This window comes from Thamnophis sirtalis, unplaced genomic scaffold (assembly GCF_051295495.1).
Source record: "Thamnophis sirtalis isolate CommonGarterSnake01/CBP01778 unplaced genomic scaffold, rThaSir2_p1.2 scaffold_3, whole genome shotgun sequence".
Taxonomy (NCBI): domain Eukaryota; kingdom Metazoa; phylum Chordata; class Lepidosauria; order Squamata; family Natricidae; genus Thamnophis; species Thamnophis sirtalis.
The window spans coordinates 48846964-48857788 of NW_028261383.1; the positions used below are offsets into that span (position 1 = coordinate 48846964).

General features: G+C 36.0%; 1 protein-coding gene across 11 annotated transcripts in view; it reads right to left on the minus strand.

The window, feature by feature from the left end:
* Positions 1 to 10825, minus strand: part of FOXP1 (forkhead box P1) — a 628729-nt gene that overhangs the window by 249023 nt on the left and 368881 nt on the right. For all 11 annotated transcript variants that reach the window (XR_015695877.1, XM_014054824.2, XM_087708882.1 and 8 more), the window contains one exon: positions 5750 to 5931. Coding sequence is in view for 10 of the 11 variants with exons in the window: in XM_014054824.2 (XP_013910299.2) it covers positions 5750 to 5920 (171 nt within the window). In the remaining variant the exon portion in view is untranslated. The remainder of the gene's footprint in view (positions 1 to 5749; positions 5932 to 10825) is intronic.

The following is a 10825-nucleotide window of genomic DNA, read 5'->3' on the forward strand; positions in this document are numbered from 1 at the left end:
CATATGACTGCTTCAAAAATGAGGATAAGAGATAGGTATCATATCATATGTGCGCAGACAGAAACATAATTGTAAACAAACGCGGGCAAAGAAAGTAAGGCGAAGTTTAGATTAAAAGGCAGAAAAAATGTGAAGTGATATTGAGGGAGATAAAAATTGTTTATCAAAAGAAGGATGAGGGCTGAACAAAAAAAGTCTTGGAGTGAAATGAAAATGATTAACTTCTCTTGATGAAACTTAAGTGATGGCATGTTGGAAGGAGTGTTTTGTTTATTTATTTTAAAAGAAGTCCTATTATGAACTGCAACACTACAAACAAATTGCAGAGACCATTTGGAATGTCCATGAAAACAGGAAAAGAGCTGCCACCAAGGTTACCAAGTCAGATAAGCAAGACCAAGCCCTGTTCCAGGCCTTGATTTACAATAGTTCATTTAGTGACCGTTCAAAGTTATGTCACAGAAGAAGTGACTTGCAACCATTTTCCACACTTACGGCCCTTGCAGCATCCCCATGGTCACCTGATCAAAATTCAAGCATTTGGCCACTGACCCATATTTATGATGGTTTCAGTATCCCCGGATCATGTAAATCACCTTTTGCAACTTTCTGACAAGCAAAGTCAATGGGGAAGCCAGATTCACTTAAGAACCATGCTACAAACTTAACAAGTGTAGTGAATCACTTTACAACTGGGGTAAAAAAGGTCAACAAATGGGACAAAATTCACTTAACAAATGTTTCAGTTAGCAACAGAAATTTGGGGCTCAATTGTGGTCATAAAACAAGAACTATCTGTAATATGAGATATCTTAGACAAATATTCCTCAGTTCACACATAGATAAAGTGATGAGACAGGGGAGTGCACATTCAGACTTCAAAATTCAGTTACTACAACTGTTACAGTAAAGGGCATTGATTTTTTAGCCTGGCCTGACTCTGGGGATGAAAACGATAAAAACAATAAAATCATAACAGTTACAAAAAACTCCTTGAACTTTGGAGCACATTCTCCAACACATCAATCTTCTGTATTACTGGGCTCCATCTTCATTCTACCCCAAAGCTTTTGGGGAAAAAAAACACCTCTTCAAGACCTTCTAATGCATGGGTGTCAAACTCAATTGTGTCGCCTGATATCACGTGACTTATCGCGCTGCCTTTTGCATTTGCAGAGCCGGGGTGGGCCTAGCCTAAATGTGATGCATTGGGCCTATGGGCAGCCAGTTTGATACCCTTGTTTAGAGGTGGTATTCTGCCAGTTCTGACTGGTTCACCTGAACTGGTAGTGGAAATCGCAGGTGGTCCCACCCACCTGCCCCAGCTCTATGGCATCCCATTTAGGCCCTTTTTTTAGCCAAAGCGCATGCGCGGAAGGCTGAGCGCATGCTCACATTTACGAACCGGTAGGGAACTGCCCTTGTTGTAATGGGACAGAAGAGTCAGGCCTCGGGAGGATCCACAGGGCAGGGGCGGCTATGGACCTTCAACAACAGTTTAAAAAAGGGATTTGGAATATGCCCATCCTATCTGATCTGCTGGAATGGGCAGAAAGCCTTAGGGAGATTTATAGGAAAACAATTACAATTTGTTAAAAAAGGAAGTGAAATAAATCTAGAAATGTTTACAGTCTACAGAAAAAAATCAATGGAAAGGAAGTCACAAATGTCATGAAAATGCTAAAAAAAAATGTAGATGGTACAATTGGAGCAATGTTAAAATATAGATTCTTGCTAATAATAGCAATTAAGATTTATATACAGCTTCACAGGACTTTACAGCCCTCTCTAAGTGGTTTACAGAGTCAGCATATTGCCCCCAACAATCTGGATCCTCATTTTACCCACCTTGAAAGGATGGGAAGGCAGAGTCAACCTTGAGCCTGGTGGGATTTGAACTGCCAAATTGCAGGCAGCCAGTAGTCAGCAGAAGTAGCTTGCAGTACTGCATTCTAACCACTGTGCCACCAAGGCTACTTGTTCAATGTATGGTGAAGTCTCAATCTTGTGCCCAACGACTGGAAGAATGCTATCCGTATACTGTTCCCCACGTAAAGAGAAACATGGCAAGAGTGAGCAGAAAAACCTTTGAGGGATGAGTTTGTACCTCAGAAGTGGTAGAATTCTGTCTGAAGTAATAAGAGAAGTAATGCTAAGCCAAAATTGGGAAGAGAAGTACAGTTTTATATCAAGTGTGAAGATATAGGCCAGATATTTCTCGTTCAGCAAATTAATAAGAAATGTGTAAAAATGAGGAAGAACTTTTGTTGCTTCTTCACTATTGGGAGGAAACATATGATACAGTAAATAGGCTTGAATTACAGGATGTTTTGGACAAATGTGGAATTGAAGATTAGTTGCTGAATGTGATAAAAACCATATAGATAGTCCTCGACTTATAACAGTTTATTTAGTGACCGTTTGATGCACTGAAAAAAGGGAGTTATGACTGTTTTTCACACATAAAACCATTGGAGTATCCCCATAGTTATGTGATCAAATGCTTGTCAACTGGTTTGTATTTATGACGGTAGCAGTGTCCCAGGGTCATGTGATCATTGAGATCTTTTGACAAGCAAAGTCAATGGGGAAGCCAGATTCACTTGACAAATGTGTTACTAACTTAAAAACTGCAGTGATTCATTTAACAACTGTGGCGAGAAAGGTCATAAAATAGGGCACAATTCACTTAACAACTGTCTCACTTAGCAACAGAAATTTTCAGCTCAATTGTAGTTGTAAGTCAAGGACTACCTATATAATAAAATTAAAACAAGCAGAACAATGAACTACATCCTTGGTGAATGATTTAATACTGAAAGGAGTAGGACAATGAGTGCGTGTTGTGGATAGTATGTGGTCTGCTGCATGAATATTTGTCAAAGTAAGGGAAAATGGCTAGGTGTAGTAATGAAGTTTTGTCCAGTTTGTTACTGGATTTGAGATATATCTGTGTCAGGCAATTGCGTACAATAGGAATGGGTACTTAAGAAGTGTGTGTGTGTTAAATCAGGAAGAGATTGGGTCAGGAATGAATGGGTTCTGGATGAACGTGAATACAAAAATGAGTAATCTTGTGCAAAAGAACTGTATTGAACAGGTTGGTGATGTACAGAGAACAAATGAGGATCAAATCACAAAACAAATATACAAAGGGAAAGTGAATGGGTCAAGAGGAGGTGAACCAAGAAAGTCATGGATGGTTGGAACTGATGAGATTATGAAAAAGACAGAGCTGAGAAGTTTAAAGAATAAAAGACAATGGATGGAGTAGGAACAAAGATGGCTTGCCAAGATAAAAACGACAGCCAGTTTAGTCTTAAGTGGTTAAGCCATCAGGCTAGAAAATAAGAGACCATGAGTTCAAGTTTCACCTTAGCCATGAAAGCCAGCTGGGTGACTTTGAGACAGTCATGCTTTCTCAACCCAAACAAACCCTCTCACCGGGTTGTTGTTGTTGTGGGGAAAATAGAGGGAAAAGAGAAAGATGTGTTGGATATGTTTGCTGCATTGGGTTAGTTGTAAAAATAATACATTTTTTAAAGATAGGTAAGGATGCTGCTGCCAACTAGATTATGCTGTGTTTCCATTTTCTTTCTTTTTCTTTCTTTTAATTGCTTTGGCTAACTATTTCTTATTCTCTTTTTTATGCTTATAACATTGTTTATCCAAAAGGGAATAAGTAGGCTTTGTACTTTAATGTTGTAGAATGCTACATATAAGCAAAATAACACCAGAAAAAAAACGATGGGAAAATAACAAACTAGAATGGAGAGCTGTATAATTATATATGAGAGCTAGTTTATTTTAATCTCAAGCCTCTTAGAAAAAAAGCTTTAGTGTCCTGAATAGTTCCAACATATTTTACTCTTCTAATTCTCTTCCAGTGCCCTAGATTAATCAAAGCTGTAACCCCTGTTGTCTTTGCAGTACAATTCAGAATGTGCCCCTGGCCAAGAATGACGGAAAAGTCAACAGGAATTAAATTTCAGTGCAACTGTTTACTCTACTGTGGCCTGCACTTATTGAAATGTTATCCATGGTTTTGTGTGACTACTGCAGTAAGGAATTCAGCATGCTTGTGATATTTTTAATGATTGCATTCTCACCTAAAAAAAACTATGAGAGGAAAAAGACTACATTGAATTTAGTATCATGATAAGCCGCTAAAATGTAGGAGATTTATGTTAAAGGTTCCCCCCTTCTCCCTAAACTAGGGGGGAAAAAAAACAAATTTTGTTGTGGCTTTTTTTCTACCGTACAACAATCTGCTGACAAGATCATCATGCACACTAAAAAAATGTTACAGCTGTCAAAGTCTTCAAGACTATTCCAAATTCCAGACCAAAGATTTGTTTTTAAAGTAAAATTAAAATTTGCATCTTTTCAGAGATATTAAATATTATATGTATCCCCATGTTATGCAAAGCCAGTACTATTCAACAGAACTTTTACAATGAAGTGTCTTCTGTGTTAAACTTGTGTTTATGTTGTTATTGTATTGTTATTAATCTTCTCATACAAACAAGTATTCAAATAATTCATATTCAAAACTGTTTTGTTCACTCAACGACTGACACAGAAAATAAATGGGATATGTAGCAATAAATGTAATTTAATTGTTGGATATCAATAAATACAAATGCTTACTCATGAGGGCTTAAAGTAGGCATCTTCTTGTACTCTTAGAGGAAACCACTTTCTTCATTAGTAAAGCAAAGAGGACCTGATTACCTATACAGAATGATTAGGGTTACAGCCTTTCATCCTTTCCGAGGTGGGTAAATCAAGGATCCAGAAACAATATGCTATAAACTATTTAGGCTATAAAGCACTGAGAAGCTATATATAAGTCTAAGCCAATGGTGGAATTAAAAAAAAATTACTACCAGTTCTGTGGGCGTGGCTTGGTGGGTGTGGCAGGAGAAGGATACTGAAAAATCCCCATTTCCTCCTGATCAGCTGGGACTCAGGAAGCAGAGAATAGATGGGGGCAGAGCCAGTCAGAGGTGGTATTTACCGGTTTCCCGAACTACTCAAAATTTCCACTACCGGTTCTCCAAAACTGGTCAGAACCTGCTGAATACCACCTCTGGTCTAAGTGCTATTGCAATTACACAATTAAAATTGCAATAATTTCCTTTTATTATAATCAGTGCTACACTTTGGGGGAAAATAAGAGCACATCTGAAACACCTGGATTATGAATGAAGATTTATGAAATTATCAATCATGCTATCTTACTTAAGCCTCAGTAACGTTTGAGGAGTCCTCAAACCTGGGTCACAGACGTGACACATCGGAATCCAGGCCACGCAAATGAGCAAAGCCCGATCTGTGCATTCGTGGGATGCAAGGAGGGCATGAAATCATGCCCTCTCTGGTCTGCGGAAAAATCTCTTTCCACAGAACTGGTCTCCGGCGGTTGGGAACCACTGGTTTATTGTTTGTATTGGTACTGATTTGGGGTTCACTACTAAAGTGAAGAAATCTTTTTTAGGGTTATATCTACCAGCAAAATGCTGATAGCGCAGGTGTTAATATTATACAGTTCGTTCTCTTTAAGGTTATTTTTTAGTTCTTCAGAATGCCAATCAATTAATATCATATAAATACATGCTTTAAAGTATATATTTGCTAGAAAATACCATCGTATTTTTTTATGATGTGAAGAATTCCTGCAACCTTTATTTCAGTATACAAGAATCTTTCAAAGGTGATAAAACATTGGTAGGATATTTTACAGTACCTGCTGCTGCTGAAGATGGGCAAGATCCGCAGCACCGATTTCCAACGAAGGTGTCTCTCCGTTTGGTCTTACTTCACGTAGGGTGCAATCTAGTAAGGAGTTGACAGTGCTTGCTCCATTCTGAAGGGCTGAACCGTTACTTTTTGTCTCAGTTCCAGATTCTTGCATCATGACTCAAAAACCTGGAATAATTTAATGGAAGAACGATGAGTGTTAATTATTCTTTGGAGTAAAGTGAGTATATTTACATGTCATTAATCTGAAACATTTGGATTATTAATCTGCATTCAAGGATTTATGAATGACATAGTCTTGCTTGAGAAAAACTTCAGAAGGTCTTTCATCAACCTTTGACATAGGAATACTCTGGATTGACTGTTAAATTAGAAAAAAAACTTATTCAGCCCATTTCTAACAGTACATTAGTAGTGCAGGAGATGATAATATGTAATTCTTTCTTTTGCATCCTAAATAATCGTTGAAACTCTTGATTATTAACTTGCACAGAAACATCTTACTACATCTGAAAACAGAGACTCTTGGGTGCTGGTGGGTCAAAATGAACGATCTTCTTAGATAACCACAATATAGCTACCCTTTCCTCAAGCAAGGGAAGAAGCCATAGTATATATGTTCCCTCAAGATCAGTAAAATGGAAGCAAGGGACCTGTGTAGAAGCAATCTCTTGCAATCAGCAGGGGATCCACTGACAATTTTCAAGGTATTTATGAACTCTTCTCTTGAAACACATTCCAGAATTTCCACATTACTCAAAAACACAAAATAGCTTATGATTTATTTATTTATTTATTTGACTTATATACCGCTTCATAGGGCTTTCAGCCCTCTCTAAGCGGTTTACAAATTCTTTAGCAAATTGAGTTAGCAACTTGCCCCCACAGTCCGGGTCTCCTTTTAATTCTAGACTCTTCACTTTCAGAGTACTGTTGGATTTTTTTTTAAAATAAAATATATTCAAGTGTGCATACTGTTGTTCTCTTCACATTGGCTGTCAAAATGTCCAGCTGCGGGAAAAATACAAATGAGGAATTTCAGTAATAACAGTTGAACTATGAGTGCTCTTTTGGTAAGCAATCACAGGCCTCTTTCCACCCATCTCATCCAACGGTCAACAAAAACAGAACTGGTAGTATTTGTTCACCCAAGGTTACTCCATAACAAGACATGTGCCTGTACCACTGTAAAATGTTTACATAATGTAATGCAAGTTTCATCCAAAAGTGAATTCTGTAAAACCGATTTTAATTAAAAAATAAAGTTGGTACAGGGGAAAAAAACTGTGAAATTGCTAGTAATTGTGAGTACAGGTAAAATACAAGTAAAAAGTAACATTCTACTCAAGTTGAATGCTCTTGTCTTGACAACAATACATAAATGATTTGCCACTGTCTTTTTCTCATGGATTTTGATTTCAAAATGTCTACAACCCTGGATTTCTCCTATACAGATATGAATGAAATCAGATAATACTTAATGTTTTGAGATAAGCCAAATTTGGCTAAGTGCTCTGATAGCTTTGACAAAAATAAATATGCTAGAGAATGAATAGGATGAAAAAGAAATAACTGATGTTTTTCTTTAAAATATTTCATGTCTCGGTTGTCAAAAAATAAGAAAGAAAAATAATACAGAATGGATTATTAGAAAAATAATCTAGATGAATTATTTTTTCATTGAAATATTTTGTCTCCCTTCTTGGCATAGGATTGCCGCATCAAAATATGTTTTGTTATGTTTTCTGAAAATAATTATTGCAAAATTTTAAGTTCTGAACTATTGGTATAGTTATAATAAATATTTTTCAGGGAAGGTTGAAGCAAAATTTGTGGCAAAGCAATGTTTCCTTTTTCATTTTCCTGAATGATTCAAACTAACAGGTAAAACTAACTTTATTCCTTAACAGTTACATTAAGTTTGACCAAGTCAGGCACATATAAATAAATTGGGTTTATCAATCAAGCAGAATAAATGTCCTTAAATAAATTTCCCAATCATTTAAGAATGTATAATTTGAACACAGATTTCTGCAAAATATTTCTACTTTTATGAAAATAATGCAAAAACAAATGATTTAATAGCATGTTAGTAAAGGAATATTTAACCATCTCTGCCAGAAAAAAAGCCACTCAGAGTTGCTTTGGATAGCAAGATGGGCAGCATATAAATTCAATAATAATAAAAAATAATATAAAACATATAAATCTGTTAGGATAAATTCATTTGAAAATAACTCTCATTTGGCTAACCAATGGGTAGTAGTCACAGTGTTAACCATGGTCAAGTCATTAATAGAAGATAATATTTGTAGCTCTGAATTGAACAACGGGGTTCTTTATGCTCTCTGAGCTTGGTTATTTTCTTGCAGACATTTCATTACCCAACTAGGTAACAACATCAGTACTAGAAGGGACCAATGATGTTACTTAATTGTTAATGAAACATCTGCTGAAAGACAACCAAGCACAGAGTGAACCAAGGACCCCACACGTCATGTTATCTCTTCTCAGACAATTAGTTTTACTGAAGGTAGAGGTAGGTAGAAAGTGGTGAGTGTTCTGGAGACAAAAAAAATTTAAGATGGCATCCACAACTACATAGTCAAACCCTTTTTGGATTCTCCCCTTCCCTTATTCTTCTGCAAGGAACAATTACTGAATGACAGCTAAGCATGAACTATTGGTTTGAACTGTCCCCACCCTATCATCAACTATCATCTTTCTCAGAGCTTCCTCCAATAGTAAAAAATGGCTTCAGTAATGAATAAGCTGCATTATTCTACATTTCCTGAACTCTTTAACCTTGCTAGAAAAGACCATGCATGTTATAAAGCCTTTGCATACAATTAGAGTTATGTTAGCAAGTCACTAAAGAAAAAATGTGACTCGCCTATTTATCTTATGCTGTCATGATTTCATTTATGTTGGTTTATCAATCAACTGAGTCAGTCAATTGGGTGGATGTATTGTAGGAATGCAGCACAAAGCTATTTTAACTTGTTGTTTGTTGTTTTGTTTCAATTGAGATTAAGTATCCAATTATACTCCTAAAACAACATCTTCAGCTCCTTTTTAGGACAAAGCTGTTCTAGTACGGTATGATGTGAATCATGTTCTATGTGTCCCCTTTTGACTATTTTTATGTGATAAACCTCTATGGACAATACAGTAACAGTGACTATGGACATCATAGCAGGGGTGAAATCATCCCGGTTCATCTGAACTGGTAGGTTCGCGTGGCTTAGCTGTGAGCTGCGTGATTGTCCGAAGCTATTTTTAAAGAATTTTAAAGTTTGCCCAAACTGGCAGGGAAAAAAATGCTTTAAAAAGCTAAAAAAAATAGCTGAAAGTGGAAAAAAAGTTGGTGACACCCAACCAGTCACATGACACCACTACCACCAAGCCACACCCACAGAACTGGGGGGGGGGGGAGGTTAACATCAAAGTAAATTCTAGGCCAATCAAGCAAAGAACAGAATTTTTCCATATGGGTTGCAGCATAAGGAAAAAAAGACAAACCATACAGAATTTATCCTATTGGACCACAGAATTTTTAAGTATCATTTGAATGGTAAAATTATGACATTAAAGACATTCACATGCTAAAATGCTTTCTTAAATTATAACAAATCTGTTGGATCAAGCAGACTTTTTAAAAAAATCTTTAGACTTGTTTTTTAGAAAAAGATCCTTTTCTGCAGTTTACCAAAAAAAAAAAAACCCTACTATGAAGGTTCTATAAAGGAAAGGGCAAAAATAATTATCCTTCATCAGATTAGATGCATCTCTTTCCAATTATCAATTATTACCTTTCAAAACTAAGCTCTAAGGAAAATATAAATTTATATATTTATTTATTTACTTATTCAATTTGAAAACTGACTGGGTAGATGGATAGATTAAAATGCACTTGAGGGGGAAAAAGCAATAAAAATGTGGGCAAACAAAGGGTAAACAATCAAACATATCTGAAACTAACAAAAATTAACATAGGTACAGTATCCACCTAGTCCTTTGTTGTTGTAAAAAAAACAATAACAATTTTTCTACAAATTAGCAAGTTGACAACAGTACAATATGATACAACATTTTGCACATCAGTTAAAGGAAATGTAAAATATTGTTCCTTTCCATGCATATACTACTGAGACCACATACCATACTTCTTATGTATGGTATTTGAGTCTACATTAACTGATTATATTGGTATGTTTTCTTTCATTACGAAGCAAGCAATTAAAAAATCAACAGAAGAAGCCAGGCATGAAAATTTCCTTTAGTATCATTATACTTCATAATCTATACCTGTGCTATTCACAGAAACCCCATCTCAGACAAATGGTTGTCCAATCCCTTCTTAAAAACCTCCAGTCATGGAGCACCCACAACTTCTGGAGGCAAGTTGTTCTACTAATAAATTGTTATGTCAGGAAATTTCTCCTTAGTTCCAGGTTGGTTGTCTCCTTGATTAGCTTCCATCAATTGTTCTTTTCCTGTCTTCATTTGCTTTGGAGAATAGGTTGACTCCCTTCTTTGGAGCAGCCCCTTAGTTATTGAAAAACTGCTCTCATGTCATCCCTTTCCATTAAACAAGACATACCCAATTCCTGAAACAGTTTTCTGTACGTTTTAGTCTCCAATCTCCTAAGCATCTTTATTGCTTCTTTCTGCACTCTTTCTAGAGTCTCAACATCTTTTTTTTTTATATCGTGTTGACCAAAACTGGATGAAACATTCCATGTATGATCTTACCAAGACATTATAAAGTGGTGCTAACATTTCACATGATTTTGATTCTGTTTAACATAAACTTTTGAAAGAATTGGAAAAGATGCAAATTAACAAGCAAAATAATAGAGAGATAAAAACTCTTTTTAAAAAAAACTATTTTCAAGTGTGCCTGTATTTGGCTGACTTAATAGAGTGAGACTTTTAAGTCTCTAAAGACAATAGCTCCAAAAGAAAGATAGCCCTATTATTTAAAGAAATACTCTAGTAAGTAAGGAAAATAACAACCAGAATTTTGTCACATGAGACTTCACGACACGAAGGCCAGGAA